The sequence below is a fragment of the Esox lucius genome, chromosome 11, assembly GCF_011004845.1.
Source record: "Esox lucius isolate fEsoLuc1 chromosome 11, fEsoLuc1.pri, whole genome shotgun sequence".
Taxonomy (NCBI): Eukaryota; Metazoa; Chordata; class Actinopteri; order Esociformes; family Esocidae; genus Esox; species Esox lucius.
In genome coordinates, this window is record NC_047579.1 from 38,294,529 (window position 1) to 38,319,232 (window position 24,704).

A 24,704-nucleotide genomic window follows, 5' to 3' on the forward strand; every position below is an offset into this window, starting at 1 on the left:
AGTATGTCCTATAAGACATCATTGCATCCATTAACCAATCATAGAGTAGATTGCTATATTCAAATTATATTTACCTACAGTGCAAATTAGAAAAAGCATCCTTTTCTTAGCTACAGGCTATTTAGCATCAAAATACCAAGCATATGCTGTTTCCTCATGAATCAAGCTATTGTGTATTGTAAAAAGAGCATGCATTGAGCATGACCTCAACCTCAACCTCAACCTCACTCCTGACCTCAACCTCAGGGAACAGCTGCAGTGGACAGTAAGGTTGTACCAAAATCTGCTCATGGTTTTTATTACCCTTCCAATTTCAAAAGAGTTGAGCAACTCTTTTCCAGCATCAACCATATAAAGACAGTGATAGGATCTCCATGCTCACAGGGCGCCTAAACTCACTGTCTATTGACATTTGACATTCTGACCTTACAGACAGCCTAAAGAATGAGGCTATAGACATTTTTTAATACAAAACTTCACTGTCTCCTACATTAGTAGCAATTAGTAGGACTAGTACATTAGGGTTTGGAACAGATACAGTGGGGCAAAAAAGTATTTAGTCAGCCACCAATTGTGCAAGTTCTCCCACTTAGGCCTCTAATTTTCATCATAGGTACACTTCAATCCAGAAAATCACATTGTAGGATTTTTTATTAATTTATTGGTAAATTATGGTGGAAAATAAGTATTTGGTCAATAAAAGTTCAGCTCAATACTTTGTAATATACCCTTTGTTGGCAATGACAGAGGTCAAATGTTTTCTGTAAGTCTTCACAAGGTTTTCACACACTGTTGCTGGTATTTTGGCCCATTCCTCCATGCGTATCTCCTCTAGAGCAGTGATGTTTTGGGGCTGTCGCTGGGCAACACAGACTTTCAACTCCCTCCAAAGATTTTCTAAGGGGTTGAGATCTGGTCAATCAATCAATCAATCAATCAAATGTATTTATAAGGCCCTTTTTACAACAGCAGTTGTCACAAAGTGCTTTACAGAGACACCCGGCCTTAAACCGCAAGGAGCAAACAACAGTAGTGTTGAATTTCACTGGCTAGGAATAACTCCCTAAGAAGGTCGAATTTTAGGAAGAAACCTAGAGAGGACCCAGGCTCAGAGGGGTGACCAGTCCTCTTCTGGCTGTGCCGGGTGAGATATTAAGAGTCCAATTGGAATAATAAATACATTTCTCTGGGCTAAATCCAGAGTCTATTTGATTTTAGACTAGGTCAGAAGTATGACCAGGTGGACAAGGACAGGGACAGCAACGGGCCCCCCAAACCAGGTAATCCACAGGTGTGGACCAGGACCTCATCTCCTTCTAAAATTTAAAACTGGAGGAAACTGAGAAAAGTAGTACATCCCTCATATCCCCCAGCACAATAATATAGCAGCGTAACACCTTGGAACTGAGACGGGGGGGTCCGGTGACACTGTGGCCCTACCCGGAGGAGGCCCCGGACAGGGCCCAACAGGCAGGAAATCAATCCAACCACATTGCCAGGCATCAACCAAAGGGACACCCACTGGCCCCCAGGACCTTGAAATGCTTCTTATGAAGCCACTCTTTCAGCAATTTGAGCTACAGTAGCTTGTTTGTTGGATCGGACCACACTGGCCAGCCTTCGCTCCCTACGTGCATCATTGAGCGTTGGCCATGCATGACCCTGTCGCCGGATCACCAATTTTCCTTCCTTTGCACCATTTTTGATAGGTACTGACCACTGCAGACCGGGAACACCCCACAAGTGCTGTGATTTTGGAGATGCTCTGACTCAGTCGTTTAGCCATCACAATTTTGCCCTTGTCAAAGTCGCTCATATCCTTACGCTTGTCCATTTTTCCTGCTTCTAACACATCAACTTTGAGGACAGAATGTTCACTTACTGCCTAATATATCCCACTTACGGACAGGTGCCATGATAATGAGATTATCCGTGCTTTCACTTCACCTGTCAGTGGTCATAATGTAATGGCTGATCGGTGTATATTTTTTAATTGTCTCTCCCTAAAATAAAATGTATTCCAAATGCATCTCATGAAAAATATTGCATGTTTGATTATCTTTTTGATTTGACAGCAATGTGAATCTACTTTTGTTGATCTACTCACAGCATGTTTTTTCCCCATTTACCCACCTTAACTGAGTATAAACAAACTGCCAAAAGAAATTACATACTTACATACTTAACCACCAAAATATAGTGTAAGAGAAACAGAATACTTAATTTAACTGCCAAGTATAATGTATCTAAGGATTCCTAATGGTTCCTGTAAACAGACAACTTAAAAACTTTGAAGGTGGTTGGGTGTTGTTTATCTTTTTACCAATCAGACTGGTAGTTCATGGTTTATTCTGGAGTAAAATGGCTTGATTCCAGGAAAAATCTCAAATTTTGTGTGTGTAGACCCAAGAAACTATACCGCATTATCTAAAAAAAAAAAACACTCCAGTTTTCATGTGACTGATGATCAACAAAAGGTTTAGTCTGCATCCATTCTGACGGTTTCATTAAATAAAAATATATCATGGTCATTAGTTGCAAACATCCTTGAAATATGGCAAATTTATGAAAATATATTTTTTATTCACATTTTCAAGATTCCAATTCAAGGTTTCCAAGCATAGAGGCAATACAGTTAAGTTAAACACAGGTAAAAAATTTTTTACAAAAAATAAATAATTTACAATAAATAAATTAATCAATAATGCATGTAAATATAATAAATACTCTTTCAGTGTTCAACATCATTGGCATGCTTAATAAACTGGTAACGTATAAAGCCTTCTGCGATGAGTCCAGATTATCTGTGCATCGTTGCCACAAGGAGGTACAATTTTTCTAGAACATATTTTGTCTCTTTCCTGATGAGCTCCCATGCTTGTGCACTGTAGTTCTGAAAACACAGTAACGTAAATATTAGCGTGGTGACCTTACCAGCAAATACTGCGTTAAACGACTATATTGTCTTACACAAAAGAATGGACAGGTGTCATATTTTACAATTCCTAATGTAGCATCATTTTTAACCACTCCCCCAGGAGTGAGAGACAATTAAAAAATATTACATCCACTCTGCCTTTATGCTTATCATGCAAAACAACCAAACAGACCTGACACTACATCAGCACTCTAGAGATGTTTATGAAGATGCTGGCTTCTAAATAGATGTTTTTGCCATTCAATCAAAGAATCACATGTATTTTATAAAGCCTTTTTACATTGGCCATTGCCACAAAGTGCATTTATAGATATGCCAAAGAGAAAACCATTTATAGATACGCCTGAAACTCCAAAGAGAAAGCAACATCAAAATTTGATGCCCAATGGCTAGGAAAAAACTCCCTAGTAGGGCCATTTTTCCACATTTACACTTGAATAACACAATACCACTAATAACAATAATTGTAAATAATTGTTAGCTTGAATTTCCATCTTCTAATCTAGAATCACATACACTTTTGTAGACTAATTAATGGATGAGTTACTGTTCAACCTTAACAAGTGATGGCACAGTTAAACACAACCGATTAACAGAAATGACATAAAGACAGATTTTATCTGAAAATGGGTTACAGGCATCAACAATTGAAACTTGTACTTCTAAAAGACAAGTAACCCTAAGTGATCCAAAGACTGGAGCCAAGGAATTATACGGACAATCCAAGACATTCACCCAGTTGATATATTGAAAGATGTCACCACCTGAAACCAAACTTACCATTTCTTTCAGAACCTTCTTATTCAACTTCTTGAAGAAGCTTTCAAGTCTTCCCTCAGCTTTCTTGGCAGGTGATACCTGTTGGAGAAAGTTAAAGAAAAGATTGGTCATCCACTCAATATATTGTAGATCCTCTCTAGCAGAGTTAGTAGACTATTGGTTAGTAGGCCTCTTTTTCCCCATTTTAAGTCAGAGGTCACCATGAATCAATGTTGGGGAAGCTTGGTTTTGCCTAGCACTCCCAAAAACCTAACACCCATAGAATGTACATTTGATCATCAATTGTTTAGGGCACAGTCTGACCAAAGGGGTTCTAGATAATCATCCTGATTTAGAGGTCAATTCTAACAGCACGGGCAAAAAGGTACGTAGTAGGTTGCTGGTTGGTACCAATAGACTGCAGTGATTAGCAATTACCTTCATGCATACAGAATGTAGAAATATATATTCTAAAATATGCAAGTTGTGTTCTTCATCTCTGCATCTCCATACAACATTTAAAAAATGTTATTCTCAACCATATAACTAATGCGTATCATTCAAAATCGACTATGTTACTTACACAAGACTTGAGTTTTTGAAACTGACGATGGAGAAGGATGAGAAAATCATCCAGCTTCTTCTCTTCCCAGGTGACAGCGTCCATATTCTCATCAAACAGTTTGATGATTTCATGAATAGTCTCATTCAGGAATCTGACTTGGACCTCATACTAAACAAGAATACATAAAGACAATATTAGAAACAGTTTGAGTCATAATGATGGCATTATATAACTTTTTGATGAAGACTTGTACACCGATACATTGGCTGTATCTAGGAAGTCAAAACTGTAGTTTTACCTGAGCATCTTCCATGCGTCTGTAAAGGGATTCTGGGAAAAAGACAGGAACATCCTGCTTTGTGATATTTCCACCCTGGAAAGTAATCAAAATTATATTTTAAGTCACACTTCAACAATATCTTTCATGCAATCAAGATTGATGTAACATATAGTTTCCACAAATACACAGATGCAGTAGCAAGTGTCTGACAATACAATATTTTTCAAGAAATAAATATATAAAATTTACTTGTTTGGTTGTTTTACTGTCTTTAATACAACATTCTCGAATACAGTGTGCAGATATATAATTTCTGACCACAATTTACTGCATACAATCAAGATCAACAAAGTATTGTTCCTAATGATTCTATACAGACACAGAAGCAAAACCTCTGTCAATACAGCATGTTTTACTATGGGAATTTTTTTTCAAAATAACATGCTTGGTTGTTTTACAGACCTTAAAAAACATTCTCTAATGCAGTGTGTAGATGTCTTACTAGGGCCGGCCCTAGACATAAGCAAAATAAACAGCCGCTTAAATCCAAGTGTCTTACCATCTCGTCCAGCAGAGAAAGATATTCTCTACTCAAGGTGCCGTAGTGATCTCGGATCCAGTCACAGCAACTACACGAGCTCTGCGTGCTGCAAAGAATAAGAAAGAGAAATATCCAGCTCTGCATTGTAAACCTTGTTGGGTGTAGTAAGTTGCTTTACAATGAGTTTTCCACTTGAATATGAACATCTTGGCTATGTGATGGACTTTTATATGGAGTTAGGAAAGGGAAAACTGTAAGGTGAATTTCCCCTGATCAACCTACCGGAGTTGGAGCTTTCACTTTCCAGACCCGCACATGCAGCCGAACGAATTCGATGCCTGGTCCGTATTCTGGGCGACCAAATACCAGTAAAAATGTACACATTCTCCCTGAAATTCGAGTTGAATTAATGTCGAAACAAACGATAATCATTTTTTTCACTGTATATAGTATTATAAAATAGATTATATAGGTTTTTCGCGATAATTCGAACAAAACTTTTACCTAACGTGGCGTTCAAATTCTGAAAATAAATCCCAAACTTCTGAAGAATTTGAACAAGAAAATACGCTGGTTTTTAGTAGGTTTCAATCAAAAGACCGAAATATTGTTCCGTTGTGCCCCGGTAAGTCCTGCTCTGTTGCGCTACAAATGAAAAGTGAATTTGCGTCCTGATCTTCACCCTCCCACCTACCTCTTGGCTTGTCATTTTCAATGACGTAACCAACTTTCAGACGCTGCTTGGAATATGGTCTGATATGTTGAAACTTTCTGTTTTTGCTTTACTTTACGATTGGAAAATTAAAAACAATTTAGCTAGATAAAGGTAATTTTTATGGATACAATTATTTGATATCCCTACTAGAGTTTAGCCATGTATTAAATATGCCCATAGGGAAATAAAATGTATTTTAAATATATTTTTGCAATGCAAAATCTATGTAGAATGTATGCTGAATATATGTCGAATACATTTAACTTAATTCAAAATACATTTCAGGTATCAAAATGTATTTCACCCTTTATTCTGAAATGTATTTAAAAAAGTATACATGCATTTATATTTATACAAAATACATTTCAGGTATCAAAATGTATTTCACCTTTTATTCTGAAATGTATTTAAAAAAGTATACATGCATTTATATTTATACAAAATACATTTCAGGTATCAAAATGTATTTCACCTTTTATTCTGAAATGTATTTAAAAACGTATAAATACTTTTAACTACATACTTTTAACTACAGCTATTATTCCGAAATTGAAAATTTATAAATACATTTCAGTTTTGTCCAAATGTATTTCAACGTCAACAATGCTCTCATTACAATTGTAATGTATTATAGAAAATACATTACAAAATGTATTTTGAAGCCCATATTAAAATGCATTTTCCAGGTCCTGTGAAAGTAAAATTATGAAATGTAATTACGGACATATTGATTATATCACATTTAGGTGTTGAAACACATTTTATAGATGTGTACATTACCAAAATATGTTTAATCTCAGTTACAAATATAGTCTGACATACTAAGGTAAACTTTGTAATATGACTACTTACCTTTCCTACATCCTAATTCTGTTTGGTGTAGTGGTTAGCTCTCCTTGTTGAGGGCCATAAGGTCGCAAGTTCAAAACAGCGATTGTCCAATATGTTTAGACAATAATTTCTAATCATTTTTTACAAATATATTTAAGCAGCCAATTTCAAACATTTTGACATATATTTACCAAATGTATTCAGGAATATATTTTCCAAATGTGTTCGGAAATATATTTAAAATACATGAATTTTCCATATGGGGTGGACGACCTCTCCTCTGCTGTTTCTCTCCGTCCGCCCCCTCTCCGCGCGGAGTTTGTGGGCATGATTGAGAGGGCAACTTTACGCATCCAGCTGCCTCTGCCTCCCCTGCCTGCGCCGAAGGAGCTTTCTGCCATGTCCTTTGGCTCCTGGGCGGAGCGTGTAAAACCGGTGGACTCCGTGTTCGTGGTTTTAAAGCCTTTCGCAGAGGGTTCCTGGTCTGCCCCAGCTTCTGCCAAAGCGCCTGTTAAGTCCTACACCACCTTCACAATGGTCTACGGTAGGCAGACTCCCATCAGCTAGGCCATCCCTCCTTTAGAGCTCGAGCTGGCCACGCATTTCCTGCCTTCCTGGGGCTGGTCCGGGAGGAAGCCCGCCTTGCCATCCACTTCTACTAGGGGCAGCTGTGGGATAAAGTTTACGTCCTGGGATCTCATCCCGCTTGCTATGATGAGATCAAACGGCAGGTAATGCCGCAGGCCTTGCCTCCGTCTCGCTACCTGTCTTCCATGATCATTCCAGTCCCATCTGCCCTACTCAGCGTCTCCTTGGCAAGGCGTCCCTGCTCAGGGTGCAATGTCCACGTATGCAAATGCTGGGCTCCTCTCTCTTCCGCCACACGCGGGTTACCGAGCGTCCTGTGAGTTCACTTGTTGTTACAGATGTAACCGCGGTGGCTCCTCATCCCGCTCTCTATGAAGTGATCAAATGCCGGGTAACGCCGCCGGCTTTCGCCGCCGTCTCGCTACATGCTCTTTCTGATCATCCCAGCTCCATCTGCCCTACTAGGTGTCTCCTTGGCAACGCGTCCCCACTCAGGGTGCAAAGTCTGCGTATGCAAATGCCGGGCACCGCTCTCACTCAGGTTCCTATGGGTGAGAGCGCAGTGTCATTTGTACAGCGGGATGGCTCAGTGGCTAGCCAAATGTCTGGAGGCAGCGCTGGAGCACCTAAGCTAGGAGAGCATCAGGATTCTGGTCTATCTAGATGACCTCCTGATTCTTGCATCGTCCCTGGAATTGGCCAGGATGCACGCTGTCCGAGTGGTGTCCCTTCTCACAAGACTGGGTCTCGTGGTGAATTGGAAGAAGAGCGCGCCGAGGCCAGCCCAGCAGGTTTGTTACCTGGGTCTGGTCATGGACACGCGCACGATGAGAGTGCACACTTCTGACACGCAGGCTCTCAATCTGTTCTCTGCCCTCAACCTGTGCCGGCCGCCCTGCCGGGACAGGAGAGGGCACCGGGGTGGCGGGACAGGAGAGGGCACCGGGGTGGCGGGACAGGAGAGGGCACCGGGGTGGCGGGGCAGGAGAGGGCACCGGGGTGGCGGGGCAGGAGAGGGCACCGGGGTGGCGGGACAGGAGAGGGCACCGGGGTGGCGGGGCAGGAGAGGGCACCGGGGTGGCGGGACAGGAGAGGGCACCGGGGTGGCGGGACAGGAGAGGGCACCGGGGTGGCGGGGCAGGAGAGGGCACCGGGGTGGCGGGACAGGAGAGGGCACCGGGGTGGCGGGGCAGGAGAGGGCACCGGGGTGGCGGGGCAGGAGAGGGCACCGGGGTGGCGGGGCAGGAGAGGGCACCGGGGTGGCGGGGCAGGAGAGGGCACCGGGGTGGCGGGGCAGGAGAGGGCACCGGGACAGGAGAGGGTGGCGGTGCCCTATTTTGTATAAAACACAAAATAATAATAATACTGGCCAGTCTATGTTATTATAATTCAACAAAATAGTAAGGTGGCCAATAATTGGGGACGGTAGCCAATAAAAGGGGGTCATATTTTTTTGTGACAACACTTACCAACTTCTGAAAATATAAATTTCCCATTAATGACATGTCACTAATAATCATCAGGAACACAGTTGCAAAACTGCATGTTTCACAGATTAATGTTTGTTTGGGTTTGAAGTTAACATATTGCAACGTTTTCTGTTCAGAGGAAGGGCGACCCGGTTGTTAAATGTTCCATCCATCCATCATCTTCCGCTTATCCGGGGCCGGGTCGCGGGGGCAGCAGTGTAAGCAGAGATGCCCAGACTTCCCTCTCCCCAGATTGACCGGTAAATCGAGAGCGTCGCCTTGCGGCTCAGCTCTTTCTTCACCACGACAGACCGATACATCGACCGCATTACTGCAGAAGCTGCACCGATCCATCTGTCAATCTCCCGTTCCATCCTTCCCTCACTCGTGAACAAGACCCCTAGATACTTAAACTCCTCCACTTGAGGCAGGCACTCTCCACCAACCTGAAGTGGGCAAGCCACCCTTTTCCAACTGAGGATCATGGCCTCGGATTTGGAGGTACTGATTCTCATCCCCATCGCTTCACACTCGGCTGCAAACCGTCCCAGCACATGCTGAAGGTCCTAGCTTGAAGGTGCCAACATGACAACATCATAGCCTGACGTAGCAGTTGTGCTTGATACCTTAATCAAGAGAACAATATAAGATGGTAGAATCATGGGGCCAGCAACCTTCTATTTAGATTAACATGGGCAACATACAGCTCCGGAAAAAAAATAAAAGACAACTGCACCTTTTGATATCCTTTCCAAAAAAGTTGAAAAGGAAAGTTTTGAGTAAGGAACAGAAGCTTTCAATTTGCAGTGGTCTCTTAATTTAAACTTTTTTGGAAAAGGTGCAGTGGTCTCTTGATTTTTTTCCCCAGAGCTCTAGGCTGCCAGTTATTGTGGAAAGTTATGGACTGCCATTTAAGGGCTGTGACAACTTAAATCCAAGTCAAGAAATATCCAGTTTACAGTAAAACACAATTTTCTTTTATATAATTCAATGTTTTTAAAAGAAAATCGTGTGTTAAGGAAATAATTTGAAAACATTCTAAAATTGTAATAAATAACGATTAACTACAGAAGATTGAGACTAATCAGGATTTATTATTGCATTCGTTTGACAGCACTTCTGATTTTTTCCTGTTCCTGTTATATGACATTTTATTCATGAGCGCTTCTGTATTATCTATTTATTCCTGTAATATTACAAGTTGTGCCTGGACTGTTGTTGTATACAGGTTTATTCTGGAGTGAAATGGCTTCATCCAGGAAGTTATCATGTTGTGAATGTGTAGACCAAAAAAACAATAACTCAATCTAAAACTACAGTTTTCCTGTAGTTTATTATCAGACAGATTATCAGATGATCAACAAAAAGTTTAGTCCGCATCCGTTCTGATGGTTTGATTCAACTAATGTCATGAATTAATTTTCATTAGTAAAAACAAGTCAGAAATGTGTCTAAGTTAAAACATTTTATTCACATTTTAAAGGTTTCCAACTATACAGGCAATATAGTATAGTTAAACACAGGTAAAAAAAAAAAATCTTACAAAAAATAAATAATTTATAATAAATAAATAATTTACAATAAATAAATAATACATGTAAATATTATAAATACACTTTCAGTATGCAACATCACTTTTGGCATGCTCAGTAAACTAGTAACGTATAAAGCCTTCTACAATGAGTCCGGATGATCAGTGCATCGTTGCCACAAGGAGGTCCAATTTTTCTAGAATATATTTTGTCTCTTTCCTGATGAGCTCCCATGCTTGTGCACTGTAGTTCTGAAAACACAGTAACATTAATATTAGAGTGGTGACCTTTCTAGCAAATACAGTATAATGACTATATTGTCACACAAAAGAAAGGTCATCATACAAAATAAATTAACAGACCTGACAACACAGACCTGACAACATATCAGCACTCCTGAGATTCTAATTAAGAGATTGGCTTTTAAATAGGTGTTCTTGGCCATCTGCAAGAGTAAATGCTGATGGATCTGGAAAATGTCAATACTAAGACTCTTTCTATCCATTAAATGATTCTTCATGATGTAGTATTTCAATTCATATGCATGTCCTATGCACCATACATCTCCTATAAAATATACTATATGTGCATTATACAATGTCATTTGAATACTGTGTTGCTGCTGATTAATTTACACCCATGTTTCTTTGTTTCTGTGTCGTAGAACAAATGTAATGTATTAGTTGTTTATGCCAACAGATGATTTAAACAGAAACTACCAGGTGGCGTTAAAGAAGGCATAGATTGGAATGTGCCCACTGATAACTAGTGGGCTAAGTGGTCATTTAAGCCCCCCCCCCCCCCCCCCCCCCCCCGATTTCATAAAACATCTCCCAAGTTCTAATTTTGGTTATAAAGAAAATATTTACATTTCACTTAGTACAGCATCTGTGATGGTAAAGTACGTACTGTTAAGTATTTAGTAAGCCACAATGCCTTAATTGGAACATACTACTTTGTCATTAAATAGCATCTTGAAAACATACCATGTTTTACCACATTACAATCCACACAAATGTGAGCTATTACAATAGACACTAATAAGCATTGAGCTAAATTCACAATCTTTTTTATTTCATTAGAATTTTTCATGACATGTTAACTTGACTTGAATTTTATCTGAAAATGGGTTACAGTCAGCAATAAACGAGAATTAACAAACCAAACTCACCATTTCTACCAGAACCTTCTTATTCAACTTCTTGAAGAAGCGTTTCAGTCTCTTAAACTTTGTGGCAGGTGATACCTGTTGGAGAAAGTTAAAGAAAACATCAGTCACCCAGTGAAAATATTGTAGATGCTCCAAAGCATAGTTAGTAAGGGTAACCTCTTTGTCCCCCCTTTATGGTCAGAGGTCACCATCAATCAATGCTGGAGCAGCAGAACCTGGTTCTACCTAGCACTCCCAAATATTTAAGACCCATAGAATGTACATTTGATAATCAATTGTTTAGGGCACAGTTGATGTTACTTACACACGACTTGAGGTTTTGAAACTGACGATGGAGAAGGATGAGAAAATCATCCAGCTTCTTCTCTTCCCAGGTGACAGCATCCATATTCTCATCAAACAGTTTGAAGATTTCATGAATAGTCTCATTCAGGAATCTGACTTGGACCTCATACTAAACAAGAATACATAAAGACAATATTAGAAACAGTTTGAGCCTAAATTATGGCATTAATGAACATTTTGATGAAGATACATTGGCTGTATCTAGGAAGTCAAAACTAGTTTTACCTGAGCATCTTCCATGCGTCTGTAAAGGGATTCTGGGAAAAAGACAGGAACATCCTGCTTTGTGATATTTCCACCCTGGAAAGTAATCAAAATTATATTTTAAGTCACACTTCAACAATATCTTTCATGCAATCAAGATTGATGTAACATATAGTTTCCACAAATACACAGATGCAGTAGCAAGCGTATGACAATACAATATTTTTCAAGAAATAAATATATAAAATGTACTTGTTTGGTTGTTTTACTGTCTTTAATACACCATTCTCGAATACAGTGTGCAGATATATAATTTCTGACCACAATTTACTGCATACAATCAAGATCAATAAAGTATTGTTCCTAATGATTCTATACAGACACAGAAGCAAAACCTCTGTCAATACAGCATGTTTTACTATGGGAAACATTTTTCAAAATAACAGGCTTGGTTGGTTGTTTTACAGACCTTAAAAAACATTCTCTAATGCAGTGTGCAGATGTCTTACTAGGGCCGGCATTAGACATAAGCAAAATAAACAGCCGCTTAAATCCAAGTGTCTTACCATCTCGTCCAGCAGAGAAAGATATTCTCTACTCAAGGTGCCGTAGTGATCTCGGATCCAGTCACAGCAACTACACGAGCTCTGCGTGCTGCAAAGAATAAGAAAGAGAAATATCCAGCTCTGCATTGTAAACCTTGTTGGGTGAAGTAAGTTGCTTTACAATGAGTTTTCCACTTGAATATGAACATCTTGGCTATGTGATGGACTTTTATATGGAGTTAGGAAAGGGAAAACTCTAAGGTGAATTTCCCCCGATCAACCTACCGGAGTTGGAGCTTTCACTTTCCAGACCCGCACATGCAGCCAACGAATTCGATGCCTGGTCCGTATTCTGGGCGACGAAATACCAGTAAAAATGTACACATTCTTCTTGAAATTCGAGTTGAATTAATGTTGAAACAAACGATAATCTTTTTTTCACTGTATATAGTATTATAAAATAGAGTATATAGGTTTTTCGCGATAATTCGAACAAAACTTTTACCTAACGTGGCGTTCAAATTCTGAAAATAAATCCCAAACTTCTGAAGAATTTGAACAAGAAAATACGCTGGTTTTTAGTAGGTTTCAATCAAAAGACCGAAATATTGTTCCGTTGTGCCCCGGTAAGTCCTGCTCTGTTGCGCTACAAATGAAAAGTGAATTTGCGTCCTGATCTTCACCCTCCCACCTACCTCTTGGCTTGTCATTTTCAATGACGTAAACAACTTTCAGACGCTGCTTGGAATATGGTCTGATATGTTGAAACTTTCTGTTTTTGCTTTACTTTACGATTGAAAAATGAAAAACAATTTAGCTAGATAAAGGTATATTTTTATGGATACAATTATTTTGATATCCCTACTTATTATAGAGTTAAGCCATGTAGTTAAATATGTTTAGTCGTGTTGGCTTGTAGCCTACTATTTTTGCAGAACCGCGTAGGCCTAAGCGGAGCCGGTGTTGTGGCGCAAACCCACCCCCTTGCGAGTCGTACACCCCTTCGCTTGAACGTACACACACACTATTTTCCATTGCTGCAACTTGCTTGTGAAGATGTTTGCCCTTCACTCCGTTACCATTTAAGCCTAGGTTTCACTACTGTAACAGGCTAAAAAATTATTATTTAAATACAACATTCAAAATGATTTGGTTATATGTCTTGAAGCTCCGCCCCCTAGAGGGGCTTTAGCTGCTAGTGGTTCACTCCGCAACAGTAATTAAAACTCATTATGCAAGATGCGACAGCCAATAAGGGCACACCTGCCCCTATATAGGACCCGTGAGCCCAGAGAACGCTGTCCCATTTTGTTCAGCAAATGCTTGCTGAGTGCCTACAGATTACTCTACTTCGACCTGAGAATTTTTGCCGTCAACGTTCTTAAGCTCGACGTCTCAACATGAACAGGTCGGCTTGCCGTTGCGCCGACCTGTCTCTGCACCAGGACTCCCATCGTGTGTTTCCTGCCTGGGACCGGCCCACGCTCGCGAGGTTCTCACAGACCCCCACGGCTTGCTCCTCCTGCGCTGCCTTGTCCCTCTCTACACGTGTAGAGAGGGTGAGCTACTTCGAACAGGAGGTGGACGTCTCCGCCATCTTGAGTTCCAGCGATGACGACGACAACAAGATGTCTGAGGAGGACGCTCCTACACAGGACCCGACTCCTCTGATGCAGGCGGACCCGCTCCCTTCCCACGTGGGTTGTGGTTGCGGCAACCCACTCTCTTCCTTTTGCGTACATACAACACGGGTTTACACTTCACAATTTCATGCCATGCATACGCCAAAGTACTTTTTTGCCTGCAGTTCAGACGCGATCTCCTCCAATTAAGAACAATGGTGAATAAATGTGATATTAAAGTTTTACCTTTACCCTTTTACATTCTTTCAAGAATAAAGTTAATCTATGGCTTTTAAACGATTAGTCACTCTTCGGGAAATCCGTGCCTCGATGATGGTGACGTCAAATAGGTTTCAGTTGGTGCTTGTCAATGAAACGATTTTATTGACAACCATTATTCTTAATGGAAGGAGGTCGCGTCTCAACTGCACGCAAAAAAGTACTTTGGCGTATGCATAGCACAACATTGTGTGAACCCGTGTTATATGTACACAAAAGGAAGACGGCATCGCAGATTCAGCCCGCCAAACGTTACTCGGGCGTAAGTTGTGCTTTTGTGCAGACTCAGGCGGTGTCTGAGTCACTTGTAACTTTCACATGCCCTAGTTTGCCTCCATCGGTGGCTCACTCAGTGAGCGCTCTCTCTGTCTCTATGCCGGCCCCATTGGATATGAGCAGTGGCGCGAATGAACGGCTTTTCCCTCATTCTCGCCCTGCAGCTGGTAGGTCTTCTAATGTGTTTGCTTGTGCACGCTCTATTCCGTTCCCTATGCAGTGTAAGGATAAGAGTTCTGTTAGCTACGTTCAGGGTAGTGAGTGTTTTTTGAGTGTTTTTATATTTTATCTCCCCTCTCTACCCTCCACCTCTAACAGACATAAGCGCCGGCTAGCGGTTTCAGAGGCATCTCATATTCCGCTACCCGCCAGTCAGGTGCGTGTTCGCTATCAGAGTTCTGCCCGGCAGGATTGTGTTTACATTCACTCGCGGTCAGGGAAACGTTTGCGTGTACAAATGCCGGTTTCCTCGCTCTCCCCCCACACGCGGGTTACCGAGCGTCCTGAGATTCACCCGTTGTTACAGATGTAACAACGTTGTTACAGGCTTTCACCTCCGTCTCGCTACCTGTCCTCCCTGATCATTCCAGTCCCGTCTGCCCTACTCAGCGTCTCCTTGGCAACACGTCCCCACTCAGGGTGCAAAGTCTGCGTATGCAAAAGCCGGGTACCGCTCTCACTGAGGTTCCTATGGGTGAGAGTGCAGTGTGGTTTGTACAGCGGGATGGCTCAGTGGCTAGCCAAATGTCTGGAGGCAGCGCTGGAGCCCCTCCGCTAGGAGGGCATCAGGATTCTGGCCTGTCTAGATGACCTCCTGATTCTTGCATCGTCCCTGGAATTGGCCAGGATGCACGCTGTCCGAGTGGTGTCCCTTCTGACAAGACTGGGTCTCGTGGTGAATTTGAAGAAGAGCGCGCCGAGGCCAGCCCAGCAGGTTTGTTACCTGGGTCTGGTCATGGACACGCGCACGATGAGAGTGCACACTTCTGACACGCAGGCTCTCAATCTGTTCTCTGCCCTCAACCTGTGCCGGCCGCCCTGCCGGGACAGGAGAGGGCACCGGGGTGGCGGGACAGGAGAGGGCACCGGGGTGGCGGGACAGGAGAGGGCACCGGGGTGGCGGGGCAGGAGAGGGCACCGGGGTGGCGGGGCAGGAGAGGGCACCGGGGTGGCGGGGCAGGAGAGGGCACCGGGGTGGCGGGGCAGGAGAGGGCACCGGGGTGGCGGGGCAGGAGAGGGCACTGGGGTGGCGGCGCAGGAGAGGGCACCGGGGTGGCGGGGCAGGAGAGGGCACCGGGGTGGCGGGGCAGGAGAGGGCACCGGGGTGGCGGGGCAGGAGAGGGCACCGGGGTGGCGGGGCAGGAGAGGGCACCGGGCTGGCGGGACAGGAGAGGGCAACGGGGTGGCGGGACAGGAGAGTGTGTCGGCGCCCTATTTTGTATAAAACACAAAATAATAATAATACTGCCCAGTATATATTATTACTAATGTTAATAGAAGCATTCATTTTGCAGTGGTCTTTTAATTTAAACTTTTTTGGAAAAGAAAGAAAAGGTGCAGTGGTCTCTTGATTTTTTCCCCCAGAGCTGTATAGAGGCTGCCAATTATTGTGAAAAGTTATGGACTGCCATTTAAGGGACAACTTAAAATCCACGTCAAGCAATATCCAGTTTACAGGAAAACACATTTTCTTTTTTTTTAAAAGCAATGTTTTTAAAATAAAATTGAGTTATGGGAAATCATTTGAAAACATTCTAAATGTTTTATTAATAACGAGTAACTAGAGAAGATTGAGACTAATCAGGATTTATTTTATTCGTTTGACAGCACTACTGATTTTTTCATGTCCCTGTTATATGATATTTTATTCAAAAAGGCTTCTGTATTATCTATTTATTATTGTAATATTACAAGTTGTGCCTGGACTGTTGTTGTATACAGGTTTATTCTGGAGTGAAATGGCTTGATCCAGGAAGTTATCATGTTGTGTATGTGTAGACCAAAAAAACAATAACCCAATCTAAAACTACAGTTTTCATGTGACTGATGATCAACAAAAATGTTTGTCTGCATCCGTTCTGATGGTTTGATTAAACTAATGTCATGAATTAATTTTCATTAGTAAAACAAGTCAGAAATGTGTCTTTAAGTTAAAACATTTTATTCACATTTTAAAGGTTTCCAAATATACAGACAGTGTAGTATACAAAAAATAATTTATAATAAATAAATAATTTACAATAATAAATAAATAAATAATGTATATAAATATTATAAATACACTTTCAGTATGCAACATCAATGTTGGCATGCTCAATAAACTGGTAACGTATAAAGCCTTCTACAATGAGTCCAGATGATCAGTGCATCGTTGCCACAAGGAGGTCCAATTTTTCTAGAATATATTTTGTCTCTTTCCTGATGAGCTCCCATGCTTGTGCACTGTAGTTCTGAAAACACAGTAACATTAATATTAGCATGGTGAATTTACTATATAATACAGTATAATTACTATATTGTCAAACAAAAGAAAGGTCATCATACAAAATACATGAAATTATTCTTCATGATGTAGTATTTCAATTCATATGTATGTCCTATGCACCATACATCTCCTATAAAATATACTATATGTGCCTTATACAATGTCATAAGAATACTGTGTTGCTGCTGATTAATTTACACCCATGTTTCTCTGATACTGTGTCGTAGAACAAGTGTAATGATTTAGTTGTTTAGGCCAACAGATAATTTAAACAGAAACTACCAGGTGGCGTTAAAGAAGGCATAGATAGGAATGTGCCCACTGATAACTAGTGGGCTAAGTGGTCATTTAAGACCCCCCCCCCCCCGAATCATAAAACATCTCCCAAGTTCTAATTTTGGTTATAAAGAAAATATTTACATTTCACTTAGTACAGCATCTGTGATGGTAAAGTACGTACTGTTAAGTATTTAGCAAGCCACAATGCCTTAATTGGAACATACTACTTTGTCATAAAATAGCATCTTGAAAACATACCATGTTTTACCACATTACAAACCACACAAATGTGAGCTATTACAATAGACACTAATAAGCATTGAGCTAAATTCACAATCTTTTTTATTTCATTATAGTTTTTCATGACATGTTAACTTGACTTGAATTTTATCGGAAAATCGGTTACAGTCAGCAATAAACGAGAATTAACAAACCAAACTCACCATTTCTACTAGAACCTTCTTATTCAACTTCTTGAAGAAGCGTTTCAGTCTCTTAAACTTTGTGGCAGGTGACACCTGTTGGAGAAAGTTAAAAAAAAAATCAGTCACCCAGTGAATATATTGTAGATGCTCCAAAGCATAGTTAGTAGGGTTAACCTCTTTGTCCCCCCTTTAAGGTCAGAGGTCACCATCAATCAATGCTGGAGCAGCAGAACCTGGTTCTACCTAGCACTCCCAAATATTTAAGACCCATAGAATGTACATTTGACGATCAATTGTTTAGGGCACAGTTTATGTTACTTACACAAGACTTGAGGTTTTGAAACTGACGATGGAGAAGGATGAGAAAATCATCCAGCTTCTTCTCTTCCCAGGTGACAGCGTCCATATTCTCATCAAACAGTTTGAAGATTTCATGAATAGTCTCATTCAGGAATCTGACTTTGACCTCATACTAAACAAGAATACATAAAGACAATATTAGAAACAGTTTGAGCCTAAATTATGGCATTAATGAACATTTTGATGAAGACTTGTACACTGATACATTGGCTATGAAGTCAAAACTGTAGTTTTACCTGAGCATCTTCCATGCGTCTGTAAAGGGATTCTGGGAAAAAGACAGGAACATCCTGCTTTGTGATATTTCCACCCTGGAAAGTAATCAAAATTATATTTTAAGTCCCACTTCAACGATATCTTTCATGCAATCAAGATTGATGTAACATATAGTTTCCACAAATACACAGATGCAGTGGCAAGTCAACAATGTCCTCCATACAATCAAGACTGGTATTGTTGCCACAGATACACAGATTCAATAGCAAGCCTCTGTCAATACAGCATAGCACACATTTTACTATGGGCAACATTTCTTCAAGAAATAAATGCATGAAATATACTTTTTTTTTAAATGTACTGTCTTTAATACACCATTCTCGAATACAGTGAGCAGATATCTAATTTCTGACCACAATTTCTTGCATGCAATCAAGATCAACGAAGTATTGTTCCAAGATCAACAAAGTATTGTTCCTAATGATTTTATACAGACACAGAAACACCTTTTTTGTTTTACTGTCTTTAATACACCATTCTCAAATACAGTGAGCAGATATCTAATTTCTGACCACAATTTCTTGCATGCAATCAAGATCGACAAAGTATTGTTCGTAATGATTTTATACAGACACAGAAGCAAGCCTCTGTCAATACAGCATGTTTTACTATGGGAAACATTTTTCTAAATAACATGCTTGGTTGGTTGTTTTTCTGTCATTAAAAAACATTCTCTAATACAGTGTGCATATAGCTTACCATCTCGTCCAACAGAGAATGATATTTTCCACTCAAGGTGCCGTAGTGATCTTGGATCCAGTCACAGCAAAGACACACGCTCTTTGCACACACAGTACTGCAAAGAATAAGTATGAGGTAAGTCCAGCTCTGCATTGTAAACCTTTGCATTGTAAGTAGTAGGTTGCTTTACAGTTAGTTTTCCACTTAATTTTGAACATCTTGGCTTTGTGCAGGACTTTTATAAGGAGTTTGGAAAGGGAAAATCGTGTAGTAAATTTCCCCGGATCAATATACGGGAGGTGGGACTTTCACTTTCCAAACTCTCACTTGCAGCCAAAATGAGTTCCATGCATAGCCCGTCTTCTGGGCGACAAAATCAAATCAAAACATTAACCCATTCCCTTTACATTAGCGTTGAATGACAGTTGAACCACGACAATATCGTACATATTATATATAGTTACCGGTTTTTCGCTGGAAAAGGCTTTTCGACCGGAGCTTTAATCGGGGTCAAAATACTCGTTCCCACCAAATTTGATAACCATATCTTCAAAGTAGAAATACAATTCCAACTTCTGAAGAATCTTAACAAGGTACGAGATTTGTTTCCTGAGATTCGTTGTACAACAGACAAGAATATTGTTCCGCTGTGCTCGGGCAAGTCCTCCGCTGGACAAATGAAAAGTGAAATCGAGCGTCCCCAGTACCTCCCCTCTTATCATTTTCAATGACGCAATAAACTTTCAAGCGCTGCTTGAATTTCAAAGTTGAAAGTTGATTACGTCATCGAAAATGACAAGAGGGGAGGTACTGGGGACGCTCGATTTCACTTTTCATTTGTACAGCGGAGGACTTGCCCGAGCACAGCGGAACAATATTCTGGTCTGTTGTACAACGAATCTCAGGAAACAAATCTCGTACCTTGTTAAGATTCTTCAGAAGTTGGAATTGTATTTCTACTTTGAAGATATGGTTATCAAATTTGGTGGGAACGAGTATTTTGAACCCGATTAAAGCTCCGGTCGAAAAGCCTTTTCCAGCGAAAAACCGGTAACTATATATAATATGTACGATAATGTCGTGGTTCAACTGTCATTCAACGCTAATGTAAAGGGAATGGGTTAATGTTTTGATTTGATTTTGTCGCCCAGAAGACGGGCTATGCATGGAACTCATTTTGGCTGCAAGTGAGAGTTTGGAAAGTGAAAGTCCCACCTCCCGTATATTGATCAGGGGAAATTTACTACACGGTGTTCCCTTTCCAAACTCCTTATAAAAGTCCTGCACAAAGCCAAGATGTTCAAAATTAAGTGGAAAACTAACTGTAAAGCAACCTACTACTTACAATGCAAAGGTTTACAATGCAGAGCTGGACTTACCTCATACTTATTCTTTGCAGTACTGTGTGTGCAAAGAGCGTGTGTCTTTGCTGTGACTGGATCCAAGATCACTACGGCACCTTGAGTGGAAAATATCATTCTCTGTTGGACGAGATGGTAAGCTATATGCACACTGTATTAGAGAATGTTTTTAATGACAGAAAAACAACCAACCAAGCATGTTATTTAGAAAAATGTTTCCCATAGTAAAACGTGCTGTATTGACGGAGGCTTGCTTCTGTGTCTGTATAAAATCATTTGGAACAATACTTTTTTGATCTTGATTGCATGGAAGAAATTGTGGTCAGAAATTAGATATCTGCTCACTGTATTCGAGAATGGTGAATTAAAGACAGTACATTTTTTGTACTGTATTGACAGTGGCTTGCTATTGAATCTGTGTATCTGTGGCAACAATACCAGTCTTGATTGTATGGAGGACATTGTTGAAGTGTGATTTAAAATACATTTGATTCTTTTCCAGGGTGGAAATATCACAGAGCAGGAGGTTCCTGTCGATTTCCCAGAATCCCTTTACAGACTCATGGAAGATGCTCAGGTAAAAAATTCAGTTTTGACTTTCTAGATATAGCCAATGTATCGGTGTACAAGTCTTCATCAAAATGTTCATTAATGCCATAATTTAGGCTCAAACTGTTTCTAATATTGTCTTTATGTATTCTTGTTTAGTATGAGGTCCAAGTCAGATTCCTGAATGAGACTATTCATGAAATCTTCAAACTGTTTGATGAGAATATGGACGCTGTCACCTGGGAAGAGAAGAAGCTGGATGATTTTCTCATCCTTCTCCATCGTCAGTTTCAAAACCTCAAGTCTTGTGTAAGTAACATCAACTGTACCCTAAACAATTGATCGTCAAATGTACCTTCTATGGGTCTTAAATATTTGGGAGTGCTAGGTAGAACCAGGTTCTGCTGCTCCAGGATTGATTGTTGGTGAGCTCTGACCTTAAAGGGGGGACAAAGAGGTTAACCCTACTAACTATGCTTTGGAGCATCTACAATATATTCACTGGGTGACTGATGTTTTCTTTAACTTTCTCCAACAGGTATCACCTGCCACAAAGTTTAAGAGACTGGAACGCTTCTTCAAGACGTTGAATAAGAAGGTTCTGGTAGAAATGGTGAGTTTGGTTTGTTAATTCTCGTTTATTGCTGACTGTAACCCATTTTCAGATAAAATTCAAGTCAAGTTAACATGTCATGAAAAATTCTAATGAAATAAAAAAGATTGTGAATTTAGCTCAATTAGTGTTGCTTAGTGTAATAGCTCAAATGTGTGTGGTTTGTAATGTGGTAAAACATGGTATGTTTTCAAGATGCTATTTCATGACAAAGTAGTATGTCCCAAATAAGACATTATGGCTTGCTAAATACTTAACAGTACGTACTTTACCATCACAGATGCTGTACTAAGTAAAATGTAAATATTTTCTTTATAACCAAAATTAGAACTTGGGAGATGTTTTATGATTCGGGGTGGGGGGTCTTAAATGACCACTTAGCCCACTAGTTATCAGTGGGCACATTCCTATCTATGCCTTCTTTAACGCCACCTGGTAATTTCTGTTTAAATCATCTGTTGGCCTAAACAACTAATGCATTACATTTGTTCTACGACACAGAATCAGAGAAACATGGGTGTAAATTAATCAGTAGCAACACAGTATTCAAATGACATTGTATGAGGCACATATAGTATATTTTATAGGAGATGTATGGTGCATAGGACATACATATGAATTGAAGTACTACATCATGAAGAATCATTTAATGGATAGACAAAACATAGTATTGACACTTTCCAGATCCATCAGCATTTACTCTTGCAGATGGCCAAGAACACCTATTTAAAAGCCAAACTCTTAATTAGAATCTCAGGAGTGCTGATCTGGTGTCAGGTCTGTGTTGTCTGGCCTGTTCATGTATTTTGTATGATGACCTTTTTTTTTGTTTGACAATATAGCCATTATACTGTATTTGCTAGTAAGGTCACCACACTAATATTAATGTTACTGTGTTTTCAGAACTACAGTGCACAAGCATGGGAGCTCATCAGGAAAGAGACAAAATATGTTCTAGAAAAATTGGACCTCCTTGTGGCAACGATGCACTGATCATCCGGACTCATTGTAGAAGGCTTTATACATTACCAGTTTATTGAGCATGCCAACAGTGATGTTGCATACTGAAAGTGTATTTATAATATGTATAAGTATTATTTATTTATTTATTTATTATAAATTATTTATTTATTTATTATAAATTATTTTTTGTAAACTATACTATACTGCCTGTATAGTTGGAAACCTTTAAAATGTGAATAAAATGTTTTAACTTAGACACATTTCTGACTTGTTTTTACTAATGAAAATTAAGTCATGACATTAGTTTAATCAAACCATCAGAAAGGATGGAAACTGTAGTTTTAGATTGAGTTATTGTTTTTTTGGTCTATACATACACAACATGATAACTTCCTGGATCAAGCCATTTCACTCCAGAATAAACCAGTATAAAACCACAGTCCAGGCACAACCTTTAATATTACAAGAATAAATAGATAATACAGAAGCGCTTTTGAATAAAATGTCATAAAACAGGAACATGAAAAAAATCAGTAGTGCTGTCAAACGAATGCAATAATAAATCCTGATTAGTCTCAATCTTCTGTAGTTACTTGTTATTAATAAAAATTGTAGAATGTTTTCAAATTATTTCCTTAACACACGATTTTCTTTTAAAAACATTGCATAAAGGAAACTGTTTTATTGTAAACTGGATATTGCTTGACTTGGATTTAGATAAATGCAAGTTGTCACAGCCCTTAAATGGCAATCCTTAACTTTCCACAATAACTGGCAGCTTCAGCTCTGGGGGAAATCAAGAGAACACTGCACCTTTTGCTTTCTTTTTCAAAAAGTTAAAATTTTGAGTGAGGAACAAAAGGGTTAAAATTAAGAGACCACTGCAAACTGAACGCTTCTGTTCTTCACTCAAAACTTTCCTTTTCAACTTTTTTGGAAAGGAAATCAAAAGGTGCAGTTGTCTTTTTTTTTTTCTTCCGGAGCTGTATGTTGCCCATGTTAATCTAAATAGAAGGTTGCTGGTCCCATGATTCTACCATCTTATATTGTTCCCTTTATTAAGGTATCAAGCACAACAACTGCTACGTCAGGCTACTGTATATTAGCACTTCTGATCTGGAGAGCTGCTGGGTGTACAAGCATTTGATCTAACATTATCACACCTGAGATTGTCAAAGTACTGTACTTTGTTTAGGCTGAAATGTGGTTAGACTTGGATTTTGGTAGGGGTCTGTAAACATTAACTGTCCTGGTAAAACAGGGATGTCACTAGAACATCATGGATGGGAGGGCTAAGCCACGTTTTGACGGGGTCTGGGCATACTCCCCACAACATCTTTTCATCATGTAGACTATTTTTAGGGTAACAACAGGTATACAATCTACCAAAATAAGGATATTTTTGGTCAAGGTTGGCTAAAAGTATATTAAACACTGATCTAATATGACTTAAATTCTACCTAAATAAAGAAATAAAAGTCCACTCTGTCTTCATCCATCCAACACCAACAAAAGTCACAAAAACAGCTGTACTATGTAATACTTTTGCATCAAGCATCCAAATCACAAATACTATGTGTAATACTAATCACAATTCATCACTAGTAATTGTTGCTTTGCATAGCTGTGATACAGGCCTTGGCTGCTATTACGTTCTCATTTCTTTTTTTCTAGACAATTCCCAGCTGCAAGTAAATAAACAATTCTTGTTGCACTGAAAAAAGAGACATTAGTCATGATGTAGCCTAATTAGATAAAAAGGTTTCAGACCTCAACAAATAATTTGATAAAACTGCTAACAGAAATTGTAGCATAATAAGAATAATATACACAGGCTCTTTATAATAGCAAAAACATACCTACGGTTAACAATTAAATAATTTAATGATGGAGGACGTACGCATGCAGAATAAGTCCTATTTTGTCGAGCAAGAAGTTCTTGCAGCTCCCGGAGTTGGTTTACGTTCCATTTCACAAGCGTCAGGTTTCGCTGGAAGAGCTCACTGGTTAGGTGAAACACGAGGCTCAGTGTCCAAAACCTTTCCCCCACCT

The 24,704-nt window shown here is 39.8% G+C and overlaps 4 protein-coding genes across 6 annotated transcripts; 1 reads left to right on the forward strand and 3 right to left on the reverse strand.

The window, feature by feature from the left end:
* Window positions 1-2,735: 2,735 nt before the first annotated feature.
* Window positions 2,736-5,797, reverse strand: LOC105008644 (interferon a3). Its single transcript, XM_034295387.1, has 7 exons — window positions 5,588-5,797; window positions 5,366-5,472; window positions 5,102-5,189; window positions 4,561-4,635; window positions 4,281-4,430; window positions 3,719-3,796; window positions 2,736-2,893 (listed from the first exon to the last, which is right to left on the reverse strand). The coding sequence occupies exons 3-7, from the start codon at window positions 5,102-5,104 to the stop codon at window positions 2,801-2,803; spliced, it is 399 nt and encodes a 132-aa protein (XP_034151278.1). The 5' UTR covers window positions 5,105-5,189; window positions 5,366-5,472; window positions 5,588-5,797; the 3' UTR covers window positions 2,736-2,800.
* Window positions 5,798-10,317: 4,520 nt separating this feature from the next.
* Window positions 10,318-13,608, reverse strand: LOC114828768 (interferon a3). Of its 3 annotated transcripts, none has more exons than XM_034295370.1 (7): window positions 13,464-13,608; window positions 12,769-12,835; window positions 12,505-12,592; window positions 11,960-12,034; window positions 11,694-11,843; window positions 11,390-11,464; window positions 10,318-10,469 (listed from the first exon to the last, which is right to left on the reverse strand). In XM_034295370.1, the coding sequence occupies exons 3-7, from the start codon at window positions 12,505-12,507 to the stop codon at window positions 10,380-10,382; spliced, it is 393 nt and encodes a 130-aa protein (XP_034151261.1). In that variant the 5' UTR covers window positions 12,508-12,592; window positions 12,769-12,835; window positions 13,464-13,608; the 3' UTR covers window positions 10,318-10,379. The 3 variants fall into 3 exon arrangements, with proteins under 3 accessions (XP_034151261.1, XP_034151260.1, XP_028978852.2); XM_034295369.1 differs by having other exon boundaries at window positions 12,989-13,608; XM_029123019.2 differs by having other exon boundaries at window positions 12,769-13,608.
* Window positions 13,609-16,987: 3,379 nt separating this feature from the next.
* On the reverse strand, window positions 16,988-21,457 carry LOC106024528 (interferon a3-like). The gene is made up of 5 exons (XM_034295351.1): window positions 21,432-21,457; window positions 18,446-18,520; window positions 18,172-18,321; window positions 17,868-17,942; window positions 16,988-17,110 (listed from the first exon to the last, which is right to left on the reverse strand). The coding sequence occupies exons 2-5, from the start codon at window positions 18,458-18,460 to the stop codon at window positions 17,021-17,023; spliced, it is 330 nt and encodes a 109-aa protein (XP_034151242.1). The 5' UTR covers window positions 18,461-18,520; window positions 21,432-21,457; the 3' UTR covers window positions 16,988-17,020.
* Window positions 19,203-22,714, forward strand: LOC105008645 (interferon a3-like). Its single transcript, XM_034295146.1, has 7 exons — window positions 19,203-19,221; window positions 20,012-20,216; window positions 20,566-20,662; window positions 21,030-21,104; window positions 21,236-21,385; window positions 21,615-21,689; window positions 22,593-22,714. Exons 1-7 carry the CDS (start codon window positions 19,203-19,205, stop codon window positions 22,680-22,682), a joined length of 711 nt encoding a protein of 236 aa, XP_034151037.1. The 3' UTR covers window positions 22,683-22,714.
* Window positions 22,715-24,704: the final 1,990 nt, after the last annotated feature.

Excerpts from the sequence above, each read along its gene's own strand:
- LOC105008644 (XM_034295387.1), bottom strand. Across the intron at positions 4,431-4,560 it reads GACGCATGGAAGATGCTCAG|TATGAGGTCCAAGTCAGATT; the intron begins GTAAAACTACAG and ends ATTCTTGTTTAG. Across the intron at positions 2,894-3,718 it reads AGAAGGTTCTGAAAGAAATG|AACTACAGTGCACAAGCATG; the intron begins GTAAGTTTGGTT and ends CTGTGTTTTCAG.
- LOC114828768 (XM_034295370.1), bottom strand. Across the intron at positions 11,844-11,959 it reads GACGCATGGAAGATGCTCAG|TATGAGGTCCAAGTCAGATT; the intron begins GTAAAACTAGTT and ends ATTCTTGTTTAG. Across the intron at positions 11,465-11,693 it reads TTCAAAACCTCAAGTCGTGT|GTATCACCTGCCACAAAGTT; the intron begins GTAAGTAACATC and ends TTTCTCCAACAG.
- LOC106024528 (XM_034295351.1), bottom strand. Across the intron at positions 17,943-18,171 it reads TTCAAAACCTCAAGTCTTGT|GTGTCACCTGCCACAAAGTT; the intron begins GTAAGTAACATA and ends TTTCTCCAACAG. Across the intron at positions 17,111-17,867 it reads AGAAGGTTCTAGTAGAAATG|AACTACAGTGCACAAGCATG; the intron begins GTGAGTTTGGTT and ends CTGTGTTTTCAG.
- LOC105008645 (XM_034295146.1), top strand. Across the intron at positions 21,105-21,235 it reads GACTCATGGAAGATGCTCAG|TATGAGGTCCAAGTCAGATT; the intron begins GTAAAAAATTCA and ends ATTCTTGTTTAG. Across the intron at positions 21,690-22,592 it reads AGAAGGTTCTGGTAGAAATG|AACTACAGTGCACAAGCATG; the intron begins GTGAGTTTGGTT and ends CTGTGTTTTCAG.